Source organism: Urocitellus parryii, chromosome 2 (genome assembly GCF_045843805.1).
Source record: "Urocitellus parryii isolate mUroPar1 chromosome 2, mUroPar1.hap1, whole genome shotgun sequence".
NCBI lineage: Eukaryota > Metazoa > Chordata > Mammalia > Rodentia > Sciuridae > Urocitellus > Urocitellus parryii.
In genome coordinates this window covers 219680380-219703184 of record NC_135532.1, presented here as the reverse complement: position 1 = coordinate 219703184, position 22805 = coordinate 219680380, and the positions used below count along the sequence as shown (strand labels likewise).

General features: G+C 36.9%; 1 protein-coding gene across 5 annotated transcripts in view; it reads right to left on the bottom strand.

Moving 5' to 3' along the window:
* Positions 1 to 561: 561 nt before the first annotated feature.
* Dyrk1a (dual specificity tyrosine phosphorylation regulated kinase 1A) overlaps positions 562 to 22805 on the bottom strand; it is a 150915-nt gene continuing 128671 nt past the window's right edge. For all 5 annotated transcript variants that reach the window (XM_026399390.2, XM_077795404.1, XM_026399389.2 and 2 more), the window contains 4 exons: positions 20845 to 20985; positions 12904 to 13210; positions 12347 to 12471; positions 562 to 3893 (listed from right to left, as the gene is read on the bottom strand). In XM_026399390.2, coding sequence (XP_026255175.1) covers positions 3273 to 3893; positions 12347 to 12471; positions 12904 to 13210; positions 20845 to 20985 — 1194 coding nt within the window. In that variant the 3' untranslated portion in view covers positions 562 to 3272. The remainder of the gene's footprint in view (positions 3894 to 12346; positions 12472 to 12903; positions 13211 to 20844; positions 20986 to 22805) is intronic.

The following is a 22805-nucleotide window of genomic DNA, read 5'->3' as shown; positions in this document are numbered from 1 at the left end:
AACTTTAAAACAAGTTTCTTACCTTCTGAAGGCCACCTTAATAAATGCTTATGCAGGTTAACATAAAAAGAGAAGACTTTAGGTTAGAAACTGACTCACTGTGGAAGGAATTCTAGAATTTGTGTAAGAAAAAGTCCCTTATGTTCCCATATGAGGACCTGAAGGAGGAGGAGGAGGAATAATAACAATACCTATATTCTCTCCTTCATCTATTAGAAAAAACCATCAATTGCAGAAAACCACCTAATCGTTAACATCCACTTGAAACACTACAAACTATAGTATCAGCAGTTGGAACCAGAGAAATTGTGTGAATATAAATAATCATTCAGATAAAAAATTTTAAAAATCAAGTGATCTGTTAAACCTCCAATTTTTACTTTGAGATATTTAAAGCCTATGTTGATGTAACTCAAATATTTTCCTTTTTACACATTTGACTAAGTTTATAACTCAGTATACCTACCAGACCTGGATCAGGTTAATTGCATAGGAACATTTTTACTATCTTTACATTTTTTCTTAAATTAATTTTAAAAAAGCATAGTAAAGAGTCTGAGGACAAATTATTCAACTGTTTATCATACATAAGACCGCATGACTATAATACAAAGGGGGGTTCTTTTTCATTTAACGTTACAATATACACAGCAAGTCCGGACTAGATCTTACAATCTGAACACAGGTATTTAACCTTTTCCATGCTGTTTATGTTTACAATGCACAGAAGTCCTGTAACCAAACTGTGTAGTAAAGCACACAAAACTGGACTGTAACATAACACAGTATGCAGAAGCATTGGATTTTATGACTTATTTTATGTAAATATTGGTTTAAAAACTGTTTTAGGGGGTTTTGTGGTTTGTCTTTTGTTGTTTTTTTTTGTTTGTTTGTTTGTTTGTTTTGGTGCTTGCTAAGATGTGGCAACCAGCACAGAAAAAAAAAAAATGACCTGACCCATATAGTGTTTTAACCTCACGTTCCACATTCCTAAACAGCAGTAACTACTGGATTCTGTTTGATATTGCTATACTCAAGGTGATATCCTTTTATTCACTGTAAACCTTTATGAACTACCAAGTTCAAAAAAAAAAAAAATCATCCACAGGCTTGACATTTAATTACAAAATAAATATGGATTTCCTGATTAACAACAAAAATTTTTTGTGGTTTATAAAAACGGATATTTCCAAGTTTCCATTCACATTTACATAGTTTTAAGCCTTTCTTTTGTCACTGTTTACATATAAAAACCTGTTTTGTTCAGAAAAAATTGACCTAGTCAGCCACATGGAGTTGACCAATAAAAAGTAACGTGGTGTTCTGCTGAGTTGTTTCGAACAGGGTTATCGGCAGAGGTAGATTACTGCTTCTTTTCTAGGCTTCTTTTGATCCTGGACAGGTAAATTACTACATCTTCATTCTCCCAATTTAACCACTCAAAAGTATTACACCCTAAAATTGGTCAATTTAAAATGGGAACACAAATTTAGCAACTGCCAGACTGTGTTACATTAAGGCAGCATAATCTCAAAACGAGGCACCTGTAAAATACCAGCCTGTTCACTTCAGGTCATGCTCAAGAGTTCTGCTTTACTCCTGCTCCTAGTTTGGACCTGTTGGTGCAATCAAGGTCTTTCGTTCAAGTTTACAAGTAGGTTAATCAGGAATACAAGAATCAACTGCTGGCTCCATAGCTTCTGGATCCAGTGTCCCTTTACCTTCAGAAGCCTGAACACATTTAGAATGTGACAGATGTTGTAATCTTGAATTAGATGTCAATCTATTATGTTCAGTACACAGATTGCTGTAAATGTATTGGCTATGGATTCAACAACAGTTCCAGTTTTGTTTAAGCAATAGTACAGCCATAATTTTCAACTGACATTTAAAAATGGTCTAGTTACACCTTGTGTCAAAGTGCAGAACTGCTACATTATTGGTTACAGACATCTATGTGCTATAAAAACAGCTTTGGTACAATAAATTATCAAAAAAGAAAATAAATTTTTGTAAAATTCACAGCATAATTGTGAGGCAAAAAAGCAGTCACATAAAATTCTGCATTTTTTAAAAATGTTCAGGATGAACAGAAGACATCTTTGTGCAGAAGAAATGGTGGAGATACCACGTGCCGAGAAAAAGCAAAAGAAAAAGTAAAAAGCAGGAAGGGACACAGCTGTAGCTATTTCCATCAAAGCAAACCACTACTTCTGTGACCTTCAACCAATAAGGAAGTCAACTTTATGACACACGCAAAGTGACCTTGCAATACCTTACAATTAGTGGGTCACAAAAGTCTATTTTAAAAGAAAGGCCTCTTGAATTACCCATTCTCTGTGTTTTCAGCATTAAGGACTGTCTGCAAAAGCATGTCCACAAGTGATTGCATCTGAAATGGTAGGCTCTTCTGATTTCGAGTCCAAATCCATAAGGCCAAAGGTTATCCCAAAGACCACCACTCAGACCTCCCCAGGACTGGCCACGACTGACCCGTTGATTGCTTCTCAGTGCACCTTGGTTAGGAGACCAGTCACGTTCCACTCCCATCTTCCTGTGGCCTCCACAACAGGAGGCCCACAGGATCCCACGTAATTGCTGCTTTGCTCCTCAGTAGGTTCAGATAGGAGAGTTCTGATCCCCGCCACTTAGCATGCTTAATGTGCCTTACAAACTTCAACACAATCGTCCCTTTCATACAGCTGAAGATGATGTTTGTGTAAGCTGGAGGTCCCTCTTCCTTACAGTACTGCATTTCGGTGCCCAAGTGTGTTTAGAGGACTTAAAAACCCAAATCCACACCCCACCCCCACCCAAATAAAAACAAAAACAAAAAAAGAAAAAGGAAAAGGGGGGGAGGAGGAAAAAACAAAAACACCCTAATGGGGCCCTATGCAAATTATGTGCAGTGCCTTTTTATTTCAAAATTAGTTGGCAAACGACCAAGACCAACATCTGAACATTAACTTTTTTGTTGAATAGAAAGACAAAAAAAACCCCACTATGACTAGGAGGTGGCAAGTTAAATGGGGGAGGCAAAAAGAGGATACCTCTGAGCTATCCGTGAAGATGGATTTGGACATGGCTCTTAAAAACTTCATTGTCCCTTTGCAATCTTTTCAAGTTTAAAAAAAAAAAAAGTCAGCTTTGCCCTCTTGTAGCGGTTCAGTGTGTTAATCTCCTTCTGATTCAAGCAGCTTTGCACTTTGTTTTTGGAAAAAAACACCACTTCTATAAAAACACACAAGAAACAAACTCAAGTTTCAATGTAGTCACGAGCTAGCTACAGGACTCTGTTGCACACACACTCCTGTCATGGGGGACTCTTCTCTGTCAGCCCCTTGCCTCATCGTCAGATGTCCTTCAGTCATGTAATGTGCAGGACCTGTATTAGCAGAAAATTGGTATGTTGGATGTCCAGCTATGCCAGTCTCTTGGCGGGGATTGGAGTAGACGGTCAAATTTACGTCCATAGCTCCATTCTGTCCAAAGTCCAAGGTGTTAGCAGCCACTGGGCGGTTCTGGTAGGCCTGATTGCCTTGATTACCAGTAGAGGAGGAAGATGTCGAGGAAGAAGTTGTTGAGGAAGACAGGGATGTCATAGAGTGGTGACTGTGGCCAACCTCCATAGAATCCTGGGTAGAGGAGCTATTTGTTGGAGAATTGTAGACCCTTGGCCTGGTCCGGTTACCCAAGGCTTGCTGTCCATGGTGGTGGTGGTGGTGGTGGTGGTGGTGGTGGTGATGGGAACTGTTTCCATGGTGATGATGCAATGCATTCTGCTGAGGGGCTACATGAAAGGTTGTTTCTTGAACAGGATGGGTTTCAACAGTGACTTGTGTAGGAGCTTCAGTGCCTGACCAGCCAAGAGGAGCTGGAAATTGCTGACGCACCTATAAAAAAACACATTTTGAAAGAATTATTCAGAATTCTGTTTTCACACTTATCTTTGATGATGTAAATGTTCTCATGCCATAGCTTCAATTAGGGAGAGTCTTTCAAACTTTGAGCATGTAAGTTCTGAAATACAAAATTCTAATTATGTTCCAGAGTGAAAAGAGAATTTACTATGAAAGTGGCAATTTTTTAGGAAGTTATTTTAGTACAAAAGGCTGATATATTTCACTAGCCACTGTCTTTCCTTAGGAGCATTGTCTGTGCTAAACTTTTTCTGTAAGAACCAAATACATAAGTATTTTTGAGGAGTCTAAGAGAAATTCTTTATTTTCCCCCTAATTTCCCTTCTCTTTTCTTTGTTGTTAAAGTGAAAGGGTTACTATCATTCTAGCTGCTCAACAATATCTCCATCCAACCCACCAGTCATAACTGCTGAGTCTACAAAGAAAACAATTAAGAATGTCATGAGAGAATCTACAGAGTGGCAGAAAATTTTTGCAAGCTACTCCTCTGACCGATGATTATTATTTCAACTTTTTAACATATTCTTAATAAAAATTTTAGAAAAACATAGTTAATAAATGGGCAAATGAACTAAACAAGACACCTCTCAAAAGAAATGCAAATGGCCAAAAAATTCATGAAAAAGTGTTCAACATCTTTAGCAACTTTAGTTAGAATGGCAACTAAGAATCAAACAATAATAAATGCTGGGGAGGATGTGGAGAAAAAGGAACACCTTTATACCATTTTGGGACGGTAAATTAAGGCAATCTCTATGGAAATCAGTATAGTGGTTTCTCAAAACACTAGGCATAGAACCATTATATGACCCGGCTATGCCACTCCTTTGCAATGAAATGAAGTCAGCATACTATTGTGATGAATGCACACCCATGTTTATAGCAACACAATTCACAATGAGCCAAACTATAAAACCAGTTTAGGTGACTGTCAAAGAATGAGTGGATAAAGAAAATATGGTGTGTACACACACAATAAGAGTTTAGAATAGAAGAAATAGAAGACCGAAATTATGTTACGTACATGAAAACGGATACCGACATTATTTTAAATCAATGAATCAAACTTGTGTTTTCTATCATAGACTAATAAGTTTACATTTCAAAATGGATCCCAGACCTAGCCTTTTCTCCCTAATTCCACCAATACCACTTAGATCAGGCCACTAGAACCTCTTGCCTAATATAATGGCCTCCAAAGTGAATTTCCAGCTTCCATCCGCTCCTCCTGCAAAGAGTGGCAGGAATACCTTTTATGAACACAAATTTATTTGGAATTTGCTATTTGGAATCCTCTAATGACTTCTTCACACACTGAGAAAAACAAAATAGTGCAAAATACCTACTATGTCTTTATCATCTGTCCAATGGCCTTTCTCCAACCTCCTTCTCTAGCCCCATGGATTCTAACCACATAGGATCTTCTTTCCATCCCTCCTCAACCCAAGATCTTTCAAATGCCTCATGACATGTTTACGGTTTCCTTCAGCGGAGAATGTTCCTGTTTCTAATCTCTGCATGGATGCCTCTTATCATTTCAGCTCCAGAGTCTTATCTAACCACTCTGGCCAATGTTGCCCCCATCCTGTGTGGCACAGGCTTCTGGTTATCCACAAAAAGTGCTTCTCATTCCTGAGCATATGGCTGCACTATACTTTCTAGCCTACCCTATATTTAGGCGTGGCCATGTGACTAAAATATCAATGGAATGAGAGAGTCAATGTCACTGCTAGCCTGGCATACAGAATTCCTCCCAAGTCCTTCTGCCTGCTGGATACTCCATAGTGGGCAACTAGGCTCTGAGTAAAGTCTCCCTCCACCTTGGGAAAGATGGAGCCACAGAAGACAGAAGATAAGGATGCAGAAGACAGCCATGCCACTAACTCAATACATACACTCTGCACTGTTATATAAGAAAAAACAAACAAACAAACAAACAAAAAAACCCAGCAAGGTGCAGTGGGACATGACTGTAATTCCAGGTACTCTGAAGGGTGAGGCAGGAAGACTGCATGTTTGAGACCAGCCTTGGTAGCTCAATAAGGACCACCCCTCCCTGCAAAAAGCCACCCAATTTTTAACCTACCATACTGTGGAGGTGGGGGTCGAGAGTCTATCATTAGACTTTTGGCCTGCTGTAAGTAACTCATCTCATCCAACAAATTAAGTCATTATCTATCACATTAGCCTTTACTACTTACTTTTTCAAACCAAGTGCCTCAAACATGCCAGGAAAGGCAAGTGTGATACCTCTGAGCTACACTGCCAGTCCCAATTTTTTTTTAACAGTTAATGTTACTTACAACCCCCACCCCCCCACCAACACACACCTATACTAGGGACTGAACCTGGGCATGTTCTACCACTGAGTATCTCCCCAGCCCTTTTTATTTTTTGACAGGAACTTGCTTAGTTATCTGAGCTGCCCTCAAACTTGCAATCCTCCTGCCTTAGTCTCTCCAGTAGCTGGGATTACAGGCCCACACCACCAGACCAGGATGCTACTTGCAATTTTTATTCATGTTTCTTTGTGTTTATTTGTATCACTGTAAGCTCCAGGAAGGTAAAGACTATCGCCAATGGCTAGTATTTATTTAATGAAGAAGATCTGAGACATAAACCTTAAGAGATACTACTGACAAGAATCCAACAGGAAAAATAGGCAGAGTTCTCAAAAAAGAAAATATAGGACTGGGGATATAGCTCAGTTGGTAGAGTGCTTGCCTCGCATGCATTAGGCCTTGGGTTCAATCCCTAGCACCAAAAAAAGAAAAAAAGAAAAGAAAATACAGGTTGAGAGTCCTTAATTCAAAATTCTTTGAAATCCTTACATTAGGACACTCAGCTGATAAAATCTCTGTAGACATTACACAATCTAAAAAACTCTAAACTCACATATCTAAAACCCTAGATAGCACTGAACCATACAGTTGCTTGTCATAATCAGCAGGGGCTGGTTCTAGGGCCCCTGGGGACACCACAATCCATGGATGTTCAAGTTCCTTATGTAAGAGTGTTAACACTTGTATAACCTATGCCCACTCTCCCTTTTACTTCACAAATTACCTTTAGATTATTTTAAAATACCTAATATAAACTAAACACTATGAAAATAGTCGTTAATGCTATATTGTTTAAAGAATAATGACAAGAAATGTTCATTTGCAGTTGATCATTCATACATACCTGTGATACAGCTGAATTTATAAATTGGGCATAATAAGAGACTGACAACAACAATAATAAAACAGAATAATTGTTATGATATAATATAATGAAAGCTTTGTCAGTATTGTTGCTCTCAAAATATTTTATTGTACTTTCACCTTTTCGCTTAAAGAAATCATCTTATGGCTGCTCTTGGTGTATCTCAAGTGCCAACATCACAGCTCTTGTGCTTTGAGATCATTATCAAGTATAATAATAAGGGTTACTTAAACACAAGCAGTGTTGAGACTGATGATCTGATATCTATTTAAGTAAAGCTGCAAGTTAATAAACTGTAAAGTCACTTGGAGGACAATTTGGTTATAGTTATCAAAGTTCCAAGTCACTTGGCCATTTTACTTCCAATATTTTCAAGAATTTGTATCACAAATTGTATATGCACAAATGATATATGTACAGGATTATTTATTATACCATTAGTAAAAAGAGTTAGAAATAACTAAATGTCCACTAATAAGGGATTAATAAAATAAAATTATGGAATATTTAAACAATGGAACACCATGAAACTGAAGGGAAGAGAGGTACTCTCAATATCCTGATATAGAAAGACCTCTAAAATATATGCCAAATGTTAGAAAACAGAAGAGGTGAAAAAGAGGTGAAAGACTTAATACAATGAAAACTACAGAACCCTAAAGAGAGAAGTAGAAGAAGATCTTAGAAGATGGAAAAATATACCCTGTTCATGGATAGGCAGAACTAACATCATCAAAATGGCGATATTACCCAAAGTTCTCTATAGGTTCAATGCAATGCCAATCAAAATCCCAACGGCATTTCTTGTAGGAATAGATAAAGCAATCATGAATTTCATATGGAAAAATAAAAGACCCAGAATAGCAAAAGCAATTCTAAGCAGGAAGTGTGAATCAGGAGGTATAGCAATACCAGATTTCAAACTGTACTACAGAGCAATAGTAACAAAAACAGCATGGTACTGGTACCAAAACAGGCGGGTGGACCAAAGGTAAGAATAGAGGACACAGAGACTAATCCACAAAGTTACAACTATCTTATATTTGATAAAGGGGCTAAAAGCATGCAATGGAAGAAGGATAGCATCTTCAACAAATGGTGCTAGGAAAACTGGAAATCCATATGCAACAAAATGAAACTGAATCCCTTTCTCTCACCATGCACAAAAGTTAACTCAAAATGGATCAAGGAGCTTGATATCAAATCAGAGACTTTGCGTCTGATAGAAGAAAAAGTTGGCTCCGATCTACATATTGTGTGGTCGGGCTCCAAATTCCTTAATAGGACACCCATAGTACAAGAGTTAAAAACAAGAACCAACAAATGGGACTTACTCAAACTAAAAAGTTTTTTCTCAGCAAGAGAAACACTAAGAGAGGTAAATAGGGAGCCTACATCCTGGGAACAAATCTTTACTCCTCACACTTCAGATGCAGCCCTAATATCCAGAGTATACAAAGAACTCAAAAAATTAAACAATAAGAAAACAAATAACCCAATCAACAAATGGGCCAAGGACCTGAACAGACACTTCTCAGAGGAGGACACACAATCAATCAACAAGTACATGAAAAAATGCTCACCATCTCTAGCAGTCAGAGAAATGCAAATCAAAACCACCCTAAGATACCATCTCACTCCAGTAAGATTGGCAGCCATTATGAAGTCAAACAACAACAAGTGCTGGCGAGGATGTGGGGAAAAGGGTACACTTGTACATTGCTGGTGGGACTGCAAATTGGTGCGGCCAATGTAGAAAGCAGTATGGAGATTCCTGGGAAAGCTGGGAATGGAACCACCATTTGACCCAGCTATTGCCCTTCTCGGACTATTCCTTGAAGACCTTAAAAGAGCGTACTATAGGGAAACTGCTACATCGATGTTCATAGCAGCACAATTCACAATAGCAAGACTGTGGAACCAACCTAGATGCCCTTTAATAGACGAATGGATAAAAAAAAATGTGGCATTTATACACAATGGAGTATTACTCAGCACTAAAAAATGACAAAATCATGGCATTTGCAGGGAAATGGATGGCATTAGAGCAGATTATGCTAAGTGAAGCTAGCCAATCCCTAAAAAACAAATGCCAAATGTCTTCTTTGATATAAGGAGAGCAACTAAGAACAGAGCAGGGAGGAAGAGCATGAGAAAAAGATTAACATTAAACAGGGATGAGAGGTGGGAGGGAAAGGGAGAGAGAAGGGAAATTGCATGGAAATGGAAGGAGACCCTCATTGTTATACAAAATTACAATAAGAGGATGTGAGGAGAAAGGGGAAAAAAAAAAACAAGGGAGAGAAATGAATTACAGTAGATGGGGTAGAGAGAGAAGATGGGAGGGGAGGGAGGATAATAGAGGATAGGAAAGGAAGCAGAATACAACAGACACTAGTATGGCAATATGTAAATCAGTGGATGTGTAACCAATGTGATTCTGCAATCTGTACACGGGGTAAAAATGGGAGTTTATAACCCACTTGAATCAAATGTATGAAATATGGTATGTCAAGAGCTTTGTAATGTTTTGAACAACCAATAATAATAATAAAAAAAAGAGTGTGTTGTCTACTATTTGTCTACAAATGTTGGGTGAAGAATACATTTGTATTTGCTTGTATATGCATAAAATATTTTACAAAGGATATAAAAACTAATAACATTAGTTTTTATTAAAAATTGGATGGCTAGAGAATATGAAAGGGAAGACTTTTCATTGAAATCACCATTTATATTTACTTGTTTTTTCAACCATGTGATTATACAACTATTCAAAATTAAATAATATGCAAGGATGGTGCACACCTATGATCCCAGGTACTTGAGAGGGTAAGGCAGGAGGATCACTGCCTCAAAGTCAGCTTGGGAAAGACCCTGTTAAGGGAAGGAGGGGAAGATGAAGAGGGAGAAGGGAGGGAATGGAAAGGAAGGGAAAGGGAAAGGAAAGAATTTGAAGTAGAATACTGACTTCTGTCAAGCACAGGTGGTCTTATGTTATCCCAATTGTAAGAGAGGAAGGAAGGATAGTCTAAAGAATTTGGGACAGCCTTTAGGAGTAGCTACACTTAAGATCTGAAGTCTAAATAGCAGTTACTAGGTAAGAGTGGAGAAAAAAGTGTTTTAGGCTAAGAGCGTAGGCAATGTAAGAAAAGAGAGTGTGGCACATTCCAAAAAAGTTGTGTGTGGGATGGTGTGAGAATCAGTATTAAAAGAGTAAGGGCAGTGGATAAAGATGGAGGCTATATCATGGAAATTATTATGAATTTGGTAAGAAATATGAATTTCAATTTTAAATACAATGTCAAGCCAAAAACTGGTATAAAGTCAGGGAAATAGTAAGATCAGACACTTTAAGTTCACCTGGCTGCAGAGAAGAGAATGGTGCTGACAGGTGAATGGAATGGGACACTGGAAGACCAGGATATTCTTCATAGTAAGACAGGGGAGAGATGCTGCAGAATGAGGTTAAGTGGAGAAAATTAAAAACAAATTTAGATGTTGAGATTCCACATAATTTACTGTTCAATTTAGTGTGGGAGATGAAGAAAAGGAATCAAATAATGAACTCCCAGTCCTCAGGCTTATGACTTGAGCACATGAATGAATTTAGGGTGTTTGTTTGTTTGTTTGTTTAAACCAAGAATAGGTGATAGAACAAGAATTGGGCTGGGGCTGAAAATGACAGTATCAGTTTATGTGATCCACCTGCAGGATCATATTGTTGAGATTTTCCTAAGTAATGTTTGTAGTAAATAATTATAAATAAAGGCCCTATAGCTCAGGAGTGAAATCTAAATGAAAAAACAAAGATTTAGGAAGGCTTGATATAAAGATGATGAGTGCTATCATTGGGAAGAGTTGCTGAAGTCATCCAGGAAGTATGCAAAGTCAGAAGAGGCAGGACACATGTCACGCTTCAAGGCACACTGGGGTTTCATGGTGAGTAGGAGAATCCAATAGAGAAGACAAAGGAAAGGTCAGAGAAATGGGGACATAGGGAAGCATACTACTAACGAAACCAGAAAGTGTTTAAAAAGCAGGGAGAACCAATATTGTCAAATGCAGTTAAGAAATAAATATAGATAAAGCATCAAAGTGTCTATTGGACTCACAGGTGAAGATTATCAGTTGCACTGTCACCAGGGCTAGGGACAGGAAGCTAAATGAAATGACCAAAGTGTTCTTCCAAAGAGTGAAGAAAAGAGACCTCAGGTAGCAGAGTGTAGGGTGAGAAAGACAGGGGAATATATAAAGATTTTGCTTGATACAGGAGAGAACTGAGTGTGATGAAATGCCCCTGGACAGGAAGAGGAGGCTGCAGACACATGCCAGACAGAGGGCAAGGTACTTTAGATAGCAAGAGGTGAGGGCCAGGTGGGCTTGGCCTTAGACAGGTGGAAACGCCCTGCTTCTAATGAAAAGGAGGTGGAGGAGAATTAGATGAATTTGCACAAAGGCAGAAGTGCACTTGGAAGATGAGGGTACCACGGATTGAACTCAGGGGCATTCAACCACTGAGCCACATCCCCAGCCCTATTTTGTATTTTATTTAGAGACAGGGTCTCCCTGAGTTGCTTAGCACCTCACCATTGCCAAGGCTGGCTTTGAACTCGTGTTTCTCCTGCCTCAGTTTCACAAGCCACTAGGATGGCTAGTGCGCCACCGGGCCCAGCAGGACCGCATTTTTAATGATACAAAGTGGAGGGGGTTCCTGTCTGAAGACTGACTTCCTTATAAACCAAAAGTAAGTGAAAACAGAAGGAGAAGCCAAAATTTCTATTAAGAGAAGAAAAGTCTGGAATAATTAATGAGAGAAAAATGGGACAACTGGAGAAAAATGTAAGATCAATCAGTAGAAGCTGGGAATATTAACAAATAGCTGTGTCTTAGATCTTCTCCAGCAACACTGAGCTGCCTAGTCACAAGATGGAAATACTAATCAACATCAGGTATATTTCATCCATTAAACACACTGGCTTCTCACGATAAAGCATCATGATGTTAAAAAAAAAAAAAAAAAAAAGGCATCATGATGTAGCACAGTAGGAACGATTTTAGAGACGTATTTGAAATTACTAGGATGTGCTTCTTCAGTTAGAATAAAGCTATATTTCCTTAGAAATAAGGACACTATAAACCTTTAGAATAAACGACATGTCATCCAATACTGCTAAACGTGAGCAGGAAAGGTTAACGAGCACCATGTGAGAGCATACCTGGGGACTGTGTGTCTCACAGTCCATGGCCTGGACGGCAGCTGTGAAATGCCCACCGCTGTGCCGATGCTGGTGCGTCGGGTCTGACCTGGCTCTCCCGCTGTTGCTTGTCCCCGATGATCCACCTTAAATATCACAACACAGTATAACCTGTTAGTTTGAAGTTGATTCTGTCCAACAATGTATATCACAAGGTCACTGGATTCTCTGACTAAAACAAGTTCTCTCACATCAGCCACTGAACTAAATAAAACCACAGTTGGTCAGGTGCAGGGAAAACTCAAGCAAGTAGGCAAATCATTCCATTTTAAAAAGTAATTTAAAATTCTGGTTAATAAATACTTGTTTCCTCCTACCAGACAGACCATTAGATGTGCAATTAAACTGTGGGAGTCTTGGAGGGAATGAATTTACTACTAATAACTTACAACAGATTCAACTAAAGTAATTTAACCCCACCCGATTTACAAACTTTTATAAACAGTTCAAAAGATTTCCACTTTGTAAAGGAAACATGAAATTATTTGCAAGCCTAGCCGAATATTCAAAGAACAGACCTGAGCTTGACGATGTACTGGAGGTGGTGCCTGAAGACTGTGACTGCTCCATCGCAGGGCTTGTGGATACACTATTACTTGTATTTGTACCTTCATCAGCTGTTTTCTTGAAAAAACTGTGCTGCAGGGCATAGTAAGGTTGAATCCGAGTTTTGGGGTCATAATCAAGCATCCTTAAAATGAGGTCTTTGAACTTCAAGTAGTCAGCTACCGTATGACCCGACTCCCCAGCACGTCGCCCACCAGGTCCTCCTGTTTCTACTCCAAGAATATTATGAAGTTTACGGGTTGCTGGTGGTTTGTACTCCTATAAGAGAAAAAGGATCACAGACTTTATCTAAATGTGTTGGAATGTGTAAAAGCTCACATAATTTAACTGCAAGTAAATTTAAATATACTATGTTGAGGCATTTATATGAAGGATATTTTATCATTAGTTCTCCTGCCTTTTCACACATTACTGTTTTGAAAGCACTGTGGTTAGAGAACTCCAACATACTTTTGAGTCCAAAATTGACCATGAAGATCATCTAAGCCTTGGGTCAGCAAACTATAGCTCAACCCAGAGTCCGTTTTCACACTGCTCCAGCTAGAAATGTTCTGTACATTTTTTAAAAGTTATAGCTCAGCGGTAGAGTGCTCGCCTAGCACGTGCAAGACGCTGGGTTTGATCCTTAGCACCACATAAAAATAAAGGTATCGTGTCCAACTACAAGTAAAAAAATATTTTAAAATTATAAAAACAAATAATCAAGCAAACCAAAACATACAAGAATATGCAACAGAGGCCCACGAAGCCCAAAACAATGACACCCCACCACCACCCGCACACAGCAGGGAGTAGGAAGTCCTTTTCTGCTGCTGCATCTGACAACTTGCTGCACTGCCTTCTAGCAGTAGTTCACCAAAGCTTTGACAATCACTCCAACTGTGCCCACAAAGCAGCCCTGGTCTAACCCAACCTGCTCACAGGACATAAATTAAGCAAATTACTAATGCCTCCCCCTTTAGAAAATGTCTAATAATAAATTACTTGATGTGTTGAGATTTTCTAAAAATTCATTTTTTAAATAGGTAATAGTATGACCCTTAAAGTTTCTATAAATATTTAATTGATTTGTAATATCAACCCTTGACTTTGGCTTCTAACAACAATGTAGAAATTTGTTCAAGACTTCTTTCCACTCTAAAAGCAAGGTGGAGCCAGATAATTTACAAAATCATTACCCCCTTCCCACCTTTGTGGATACTAGGGATTAAACAAAAGGGTGCTTTACCTCTGAACTTTATCCCCAGCATTTTTCATTTTTTGAGACAGCATCTAGCTAAATTTCTGAAGTTGCCCTTGAAATTGTGATCCTCCTGCCTCCACCTCCCAAATTGCTGGGATTACAGGCATATGACATCTTACTGGACCAAAATCAGTAGTTGGGTGTGAGTGCATGTCTATAATATCAACTACTTAAGAGGCTGAAGGAAGAAGACTGCAAGTTCAAGACCAGCTTGGGCAATTTAGAGAGACCCTATCTCAAAATAAAATAAAAAGGACAGGGAGATATAACTCAGTAGTAGAACACTTGTAAGGCCTGGGATTCAATCCCCAGTACTGATTTGGGGGTGGGGGTGGGGGGTAGATCCAAACAGAAAGCTATCAGAGAACTGAAGGCCCCAAAGGAATCAGAAATAATAGAATTCTTTAAAAAACAAAAAAGCCTCTTCCAGGAGAGAAGAGATCTATGATGGGAGGAAGAGCCAGCCTGCCACAGACATGAGTAAGAAGAATCCAGCTCTGACCTGGCCTTTGACAGGCAGAAGGAAGGTACAGGGCAGCAGAAGGAAGAAAGATCTCCCAGGCTAGAAAGTTAGATGTGGGTGGGTTAGTAATGGATACAGAGTCTCCCCGGGACCTAGGACACAAAAATTGCTTTGAGGAACATCTCAGACAGTGATGAATAGAATCTGAGTCAAATAAACAAAGACCAGATTCAGCTGAAGTACAAGTAAGATTGATTCAGAACCCAACTAACAGGAAGCCTGACAGAGTGAGAAGAATGTCTGTTTCTAATGGGAAATGATTTATTTCTACCTCAACTGTTCTTAAATACAGAAAAGTTTGGCATATATAAAGTTACAGACACAAAAACTAAAACAAAGGAATCCACAATTAAGTGGGAAAAAAGGATAACAGGAGACCCTCATTAACAAGTGGCCCAGATGTTGAAACTGAGAAGGAGATATTTTAAATTAATGAATAGTTTAAAGAATTTGGTTCAAAAGGTGGACAAACAGGCGTGGACAGATGGGAAATTTCAGAAGAGAAAAATTTAAAGGAAGAAAAAAATAAAAAAGGGATAACCAAACATGGTGGCATATGTCTATAATCCCAGCTACTCAGGAGGCTAAGGCAGGAGGACTGCCAAATTCAAGGCCAGCCTGAGCATGTGAGACTCTCTCAAAATAAATAAAAAGAGTTGAGGCGGTAGCTCAGTGGGTATAGCGCTCCTGAGTTTAACTCCCAATACCAAAAAAAAAAAAAAAAATAGAAATGCTAGAATTAAAATATCAAAAGTGAAGAATTTACTTAGTGGCTTTAATAGTAGACCAAACATGGAATTGAAAAAACAAAGAAATTATCTAACGTAAAAACCCAAAAAGGAAAATAATACCAAATAGAAGCCAAGAACTGTGAGGAGTGAAGAATACCAGAAAGAGCAAATAAAAGAATAAGCATAAAAGATCTATTATCTTTTTAATGTTTTAAAATATCCTTAAAAGTTAATTTTTAAATTTTTTGTTTAAATGGTCCATAATATGTTATGAGGCTTATACACAGAAGTAAAAATGACAAGAACACAAAAAGTGGAAGGAGTTACACAGAACTACATGGTTATTACATTGTTTATCAAGTGATATAATATTGTTTGAAATAAAAATGCTATAAAAGTTGAATGTTATAAGAGCAACATTAAAAAATTATAGACAGCAGCCAAGTAAGTAAAGTCAATGAAATACCAAAAAGTACTCAATAAACACAAAAGGTGGTTAAAAAAACTTCAGGAAACAAGAAACATGTAAAACAAAAAGAACCCAAGTAAATCTTAAATCCCATGAGGTGATTAGAAACTATCAACCTAGATTAAAAAACGTGCCCCATCCATATATTGCATAAATAAAAAGTCATATCTTAAATATAAAAGTATGAACAGATTTAAAGTAAATGGAGAAAAATATAAACACCATGTAAATGTTAAGAGTAAGAAAGCTAGTATGGCTACAGTAATATTAAAGTAGACTTAAACATTATCAAAGATATACACATGCACAGAAACACCCACAGAGCAAGCTTATAAAAGTTGTGAAGAAAAATATCAAACAACTTGACCTATATTATGTATATTTATAGACCACAGCACAAAATATAATTTTTGTCAAGTACACATAAAACATTCATCGAGAGCAAAGAGCACATGTGTGCTAGGCCACTGAGCCACATTCCCAGTCCTTTTTAAATTTTGAGACAGGGTCTTGCTAAGTTGTTTAGGGCCTTAATAATTTGCTGAGGCTAGTTTTGAACTTTTGATTCTCCTGCCTCAGTCTCCCGAGTTGCTGGGCTTATAGTTGTGCATCACTGTGTCTGGCATTCTCAGTGAATTTTAAAGGACTAAAATCATATGTTTTGTTATCACAAAGCTATTGAACTAGGAATCAATAAATGGTTCAGAAAAACTCTCAAACATTTTGAAATTATATAAGAAGAAAACTGAATTGTGAGCGCTGGGGCTGTGGCTCAGCAGTAGTACACTTGCCTGGCATGTGTGAGGCACTGAATTCAATCCTCAGCACTGCATATAAATAAATAAAATAAAGGTCTACCAAAAACTTTAAAAAGTTAAAAATTGAATTGTGAATTCAAGAAGAAATCACAAGAGAAATAGTTCAAAATAAATGACAGTTACAACATGTCAAAAGTTGCAGGATGCAGCTAAAGCAGTGATTACACGAAAATTTATAACATAAGTACTATAAGAAAATAAGAGGAATCAATGATCTAAGCTTTGTCTTTAAGAAACCAGAAAAAGAGCCAATTCAACTCAACACAATAAAGAACAAAAATGAACACAACAATAACTAGACCAAGATTGGCAGGAGACAAGGGACTGGCGATGACCCTAAGTCAAAAGTTATTATTGGAAAGATTAATAAACTTGATAACTGGGACATTATCAAGTTAGTCCCTAGCAAGACTACTGAGGAAAAAGGATAAGACACATACGATGAATATCAGGAATAAAACAGTCACTGTCATTATAGATCCTCCAAAAATTTAAAAGATAAATGTTACTGATAATTTTATATTAATAATTTCAACAACTTAAGTGAGAAGGAAAGTTTCCTGAAATACGTAACTTTTCAAAACTAACTCAAAACCAAAAAAAAAAAAAATTTTGGATAGCCATATATTTATATTCAAAGACATGAATTATAATAGATTACCATTTAACAAAAAGGATGATAGCTTCTTATGATTTTATCAAAGAACACTATTAAACATTTATAAAATAAAATAATGCCAACCTATCTTATCTTCTCAGAAAATCAAGAAAGAACAATCGTTTTGTGAGGCCAGCATAATCCTGAGATCAAACCCTAATGACAACTATAAATATTCATAATGACACTGAAATAAAATTCCTTACTAATACACTAGTGAAATGAACTCAGCAATATATAAAAGAGAACAGTGTATCAACACAAAGCATGGTTTATCATGGGTTGGCATTTCAAAAATTAATTAATGCATTTAACCATATTACAAAAGGAAAATATTATGATCATCTCTATAGACACAGAAACACTATGCGATAAGATTCAATGTCCATTCATCATTTAAATATCTAAAACGACTCTTAAAACAGACAAAGTAATCCTTCAACCTGATAAAGGACATCTACAAAAAATTATGCCAACTAACATCACACTTAATGTTAAATGGCCATGTGCTTTTCTCCTAAGACTAGGAGCCAAGGACAATGTCTTCTCTCACCGTTACTATTCAACATATAGATCTCTTAGTATGATAATCCAAGAATAAGAAGAAATAGAACTGAAAAATAAATAAATAAAACTGCCTTCATTCATACAGGATATAACTGTCTAAGTAGAAAACGCTGAAAACACTGTTCTCAACAACAAAATATTAGAACATGGGAATGTAGCAAGGTCTTAGGACACAAAGTCAATATACAAATTCAATTGTATTTCTGTGTATTAGCAATGAAAAATTTAAAAAATAATAAATAAATAAAATTTAAAAATAAATAAAAATTGCCCATTCTCATAAATGGAAACTCAATGCCACTTAAATCAAAACTCGAACAGGATTTTTTGGTATAAATGCATGAGTTGATTTCTAAAAATTCATATATAAATAGAAAGGATGGAAAATAGAAAATAAATAGCTTTGAAACTGAACAATAGAGCTAGAAGACTTAAACTACTCGAATTCAGGGTCTACTAAAGGCTACAGTAATCAATACTGTGGAATAGATTTAAGGCTAGAGAAGGAAAAGAATATAATTCAAATATGAACAAATAAATGATAAATTCATTTTCGACAAAAGTCCCAAATCAAATCAACAGGGAAAGGGAACTGTTTTCAACAAATGATGCCGACTTTAAACCCTTTACTTTTATTTCATAGTTAAAAATTCAGGACGAACACAGAATCCTAACCACACAAGTAAGAATTAAAAAAAAAAAAAGGGGGGGGGACATTTTCACAAACTTGAGGATGGAAAATATTTCTCAAGATCTAAAAAGTACTTCTATTAAAAAAAAATAGACAAATTTTAGAAGTTGCTTCTCATCGAAAGATACCATATTCAAAAAAAGAAATAAGCCACAGTCCAGGAAAACATACTAACCTACATATGTGACCAAGATCTTACATCCAGAGTATGTAAGAAACTCCTAAAACTCTAATTAAACAACCCAATAATAAATGGGCAAAAGACTAGAAAGACGTGTCATACGAATGGCAAATAAGCACATAAACAGGTACACGAATCATGCAGACATGCAAATACAAACCACTATATATCTACTAGAATGGCTGAAACCCAGATTTCAAACAGTGAGGATGATGCCATGCAACCAGAATTATCATATCATGAAAATATAAAATAATATAAAAACTTTGCAGAACTGTTTAGTATTTTATTATGAAGGTAAACATATATATACACCCTATGGTTCAGCAATTCTACTCTTAGGCAGTACCACCGAAGAAAAAAAAAACTATGGGTAGAAAAGACTTACGTATACAGGAATGTTCTCAGTAGCCTTATTCAAATAGTCAAGAATTAGAAACAACCCAAATATTTACTGACAGTGAATATAGATAAACTATTTTATTTATTTGGTACTGGCGATTGAACCCAGGGGTGCTACTTCCCCAGCCCCTTTTTAATATGAGACCAGGTCTTGTTTCCCTATCCAGGCTAGCCTCAAACTTGCAATCCTCCTGACTCAGCCTCTAGAGTCACCGGGATTATAGGCATGTGCCACAACCCCCGGCCCAATATATAGATAATATAGATAGTCATTCAATGAAATACTACAAAGCAACAAAGTAAGTCCTGAAGCATAATAATATAAATGAGTCCTCCAAAATAATGTTTTGATAAATTAATGAAAACAAAATAATAAAAACTGTTAAGATTCTAATGTATATGAAATTTGTCTGTTTAACTAACTATAAATTAGATGTCAATTGTGGAAGAAATGGTTACAAATATATTTTTAGGTATTCTAAGAATCATCTGATGTTACAAGACCCACAGCTAAGTAGAAGTGAATTAAAGGGAACAACCATCATCTTCAGTTCACTAAATATGACACCTGGTGGCAGCACCACTAAAATGCAAGGATAATATATCAACTAACATTTATGTATGATGTGTCAAAATGCATTATATTGTCATGTATAACTAATTGGAAAAAATAAGAAATTTTAAAAAATTAACTAAAACAAAAACATCATAGATTGCAAGATGCATGGTAATTTATAGATATCTAAAACAAAGTATAAGTCAAGAAGTAACACTACCACCATTTATTCAATTAAACGGATATACTCTAAGTATCAGGAAGAAGTCTTTGGATATAAAACAACTGCGAAAATAAATGTAAACATTTTAAAGCCTCACTTTCACAGATTTTGATTTTGGGGGGTGGAGGGGACTAAACCTAGGGTTGCTTAACCACCAAGCCACATCCCCAGCCATTTTTAATATTTTATCAGAGACAGGGTCTTACTGAGTTGCTGAGGCTGGGTTTGAACTCTTGATCTTCCTGCCTCAGCCTCCCAAGTTGCTGGGATTACAGGTGTACAGCACTACATCAGGCTGAAATTCTTGCTAGTTAGATCTAAACTGGGAATCCAAAATCTATCAAAGGACCCTCTGGTTAGTTCATATCCTTGAAAAATCACAAATTGTTCATGCTCAATAGTTTTCTTACATATTTTACCACCTTTATTAAAAAGAAAAAAAATTACTGCAATTATGACTTCTGTTCACAGCTGTGGTGCTGCTGTTAATTAACCGTAGCTTCACTATATGCCCAGGCTGTGAAAAATAAAGGTCAAACATATTGATTCTAGTATTGGAACAAAACATGGTGATTTGGTCAGCTGTATCCAAATGCATGCATACAGTTTTTTGGTGGTTTTTTTTTTGGGTTTTTTAAAATGAATCTGGGAAGAGAATCCTGATGATTAACCAAACACATATAGATAGTTCAGGTCAAACTTCTGAACGAAATAGCTATAAATTAATTAACATGTTGACTATTAACACTGAAGTCAAAAGATTATAAAACAATAGGGGGGGGGGAGGGAAGATGGAAGAAAACCCCACAAAAACTGAATCCCTATTTTACCCGTTTTCCATCTTTGGTCTTCTTTAAGTTCCAAGTGCCATCTGGCAACTTCTCAAAGAACTTTCTTGCTTTTGGTGCTTGGTCAAGAATATGAGCAGGTGGAATACCCAGAACTTCCACTATTTTATTCATCTGATCTACCTGTATTAGAAAAAAAATAAATAAATTATATATTTTTTACTGTTCATCCTACTTCTTCTCCTCAATTCATTCATAAATATATAAACAGCATCTCCTATCTGTCAGGTACTAAATATATAATAATGACCAAACAGAATCAAATTCTCTACCCTCCTGGAGCCAAACACTTCACAGCAGGGAAGGGAGGCAATTAACAAACACATGAATTTGTAATTTGTAGTGTGTTAAGTGTCCTAGATACAATGAACAATAAGAAAGGATGGATGTTTTAGTTTCCGTTTTTGGAGAGTTTTAAGTAATCAATAAAAATCTCACAGATGAATAAAGTGTGGATCCAATAAAAGTTTTGTAGTATTTTTTTTTAAGTACAGACTCATTCATCAAATACCAAGTGTCTACTATCTGCTAGAAACCATGCTCAGTAATAGAATATATCAATAAACAGACAAAATATTTCAAAAAGAAGTTTATATTTCAGTGGGGAGAGACTAACAATGAGCAAATCACTATCCCTCAGCATCCTTGGGGGATTGGTTCCAGGCAGGGAAGCCCTATCTCCACCCTGGCTACTCAAATCCGTGCATGTTCAAATCCCTTAAATAAATGATACAGTATTTGCATAGAAACTATGCATATCCTCCCATATACTTGAAATCACCTCTAGGTTACATATGATTCCTAATATAGTATAAATGTTTTATACAGTGTAAATAGTTATACTGTATCCTCTAAGGAAATGTGTCACGAAAAAAAGCCTACACATGTTCAGTACAGACACGATTTTTTCCCAGATATTTCTGACCTGCAGGTAGTTGAATCCAAGGACATGAACCTACAAATAGGAAGGCTCTCAGTAATTAAACAAGTTCTACCAGATGATGATAAGCAGCATAGAGGACAATAAAAAGGAGTAGGAAGAAGGGGTGCTGCAACTTTGAAGAGAGTATTACACAAGATTTCACTGAAAAGGTGATGTGAGCCCACTAATTTATAGTTGGTGAGGGAAGGAGCCAAGTACTACCTGAAAGAAAGACTTTCAGGCCTGGAGGAACAAAGGAGAAGAGCCTGATATGGGCCTGTGGCTGGTATTTTCAAGGGACAACAGAGAAGGCTGTGTGCTGGACCAGAGAATGGGGGGCGAGAGGGAGGGGAGAAAAGATAGTGCAGAGATAACTATATCAGAAGGATGTGTGAACACTTCAAAGGACTCTGGTGTTTTTCATGTGGTCCTCATAGTATTTAAGCCCCGCAAAGTTACTAATTCACAGGGTACTATTACTTATACTATAACAAAAACAAATCCTATAGGAGTTGCTGCCAGAAGAGCTCACTAGCTGAAGTTGAAATAAGTTAAACAGAGAGATAGAAAGGAGGAGTTTCTGACATTACCACTAACAACTAGAAAATCTAGTACAAGTCACTTGTCTTTTGCCTTTTATCATTTGTAAGTGAATACTCTGATCAAGATCCACAATGATCAACTTTTATTTAGAACTAACAAATATTACTCCACAAGTAGATAGTTTTAAAACAAATGAAAGTTCAATTCCTCTGACTGCCTTAGTCTTTGCTTCTCCCTTGCACTCCCAGCTTTTGACTTCCAAAAATCCTCCTAGGAACACAGACTAAAAACCCAGGCACCACAGACTTGGGGATTCTATAGCCCTAGACCCTATAATCCTAGTTTACCTTAAATTATTCAGACAGTATATCTATCAACTACTGGTCATTATTTTTTTAATTCTATATCAGAGTCTCAAAATTTATAGTAATGTTTACTCCACTTGTCAGGATGGCCCCCATTCCTACATTATTGTGTT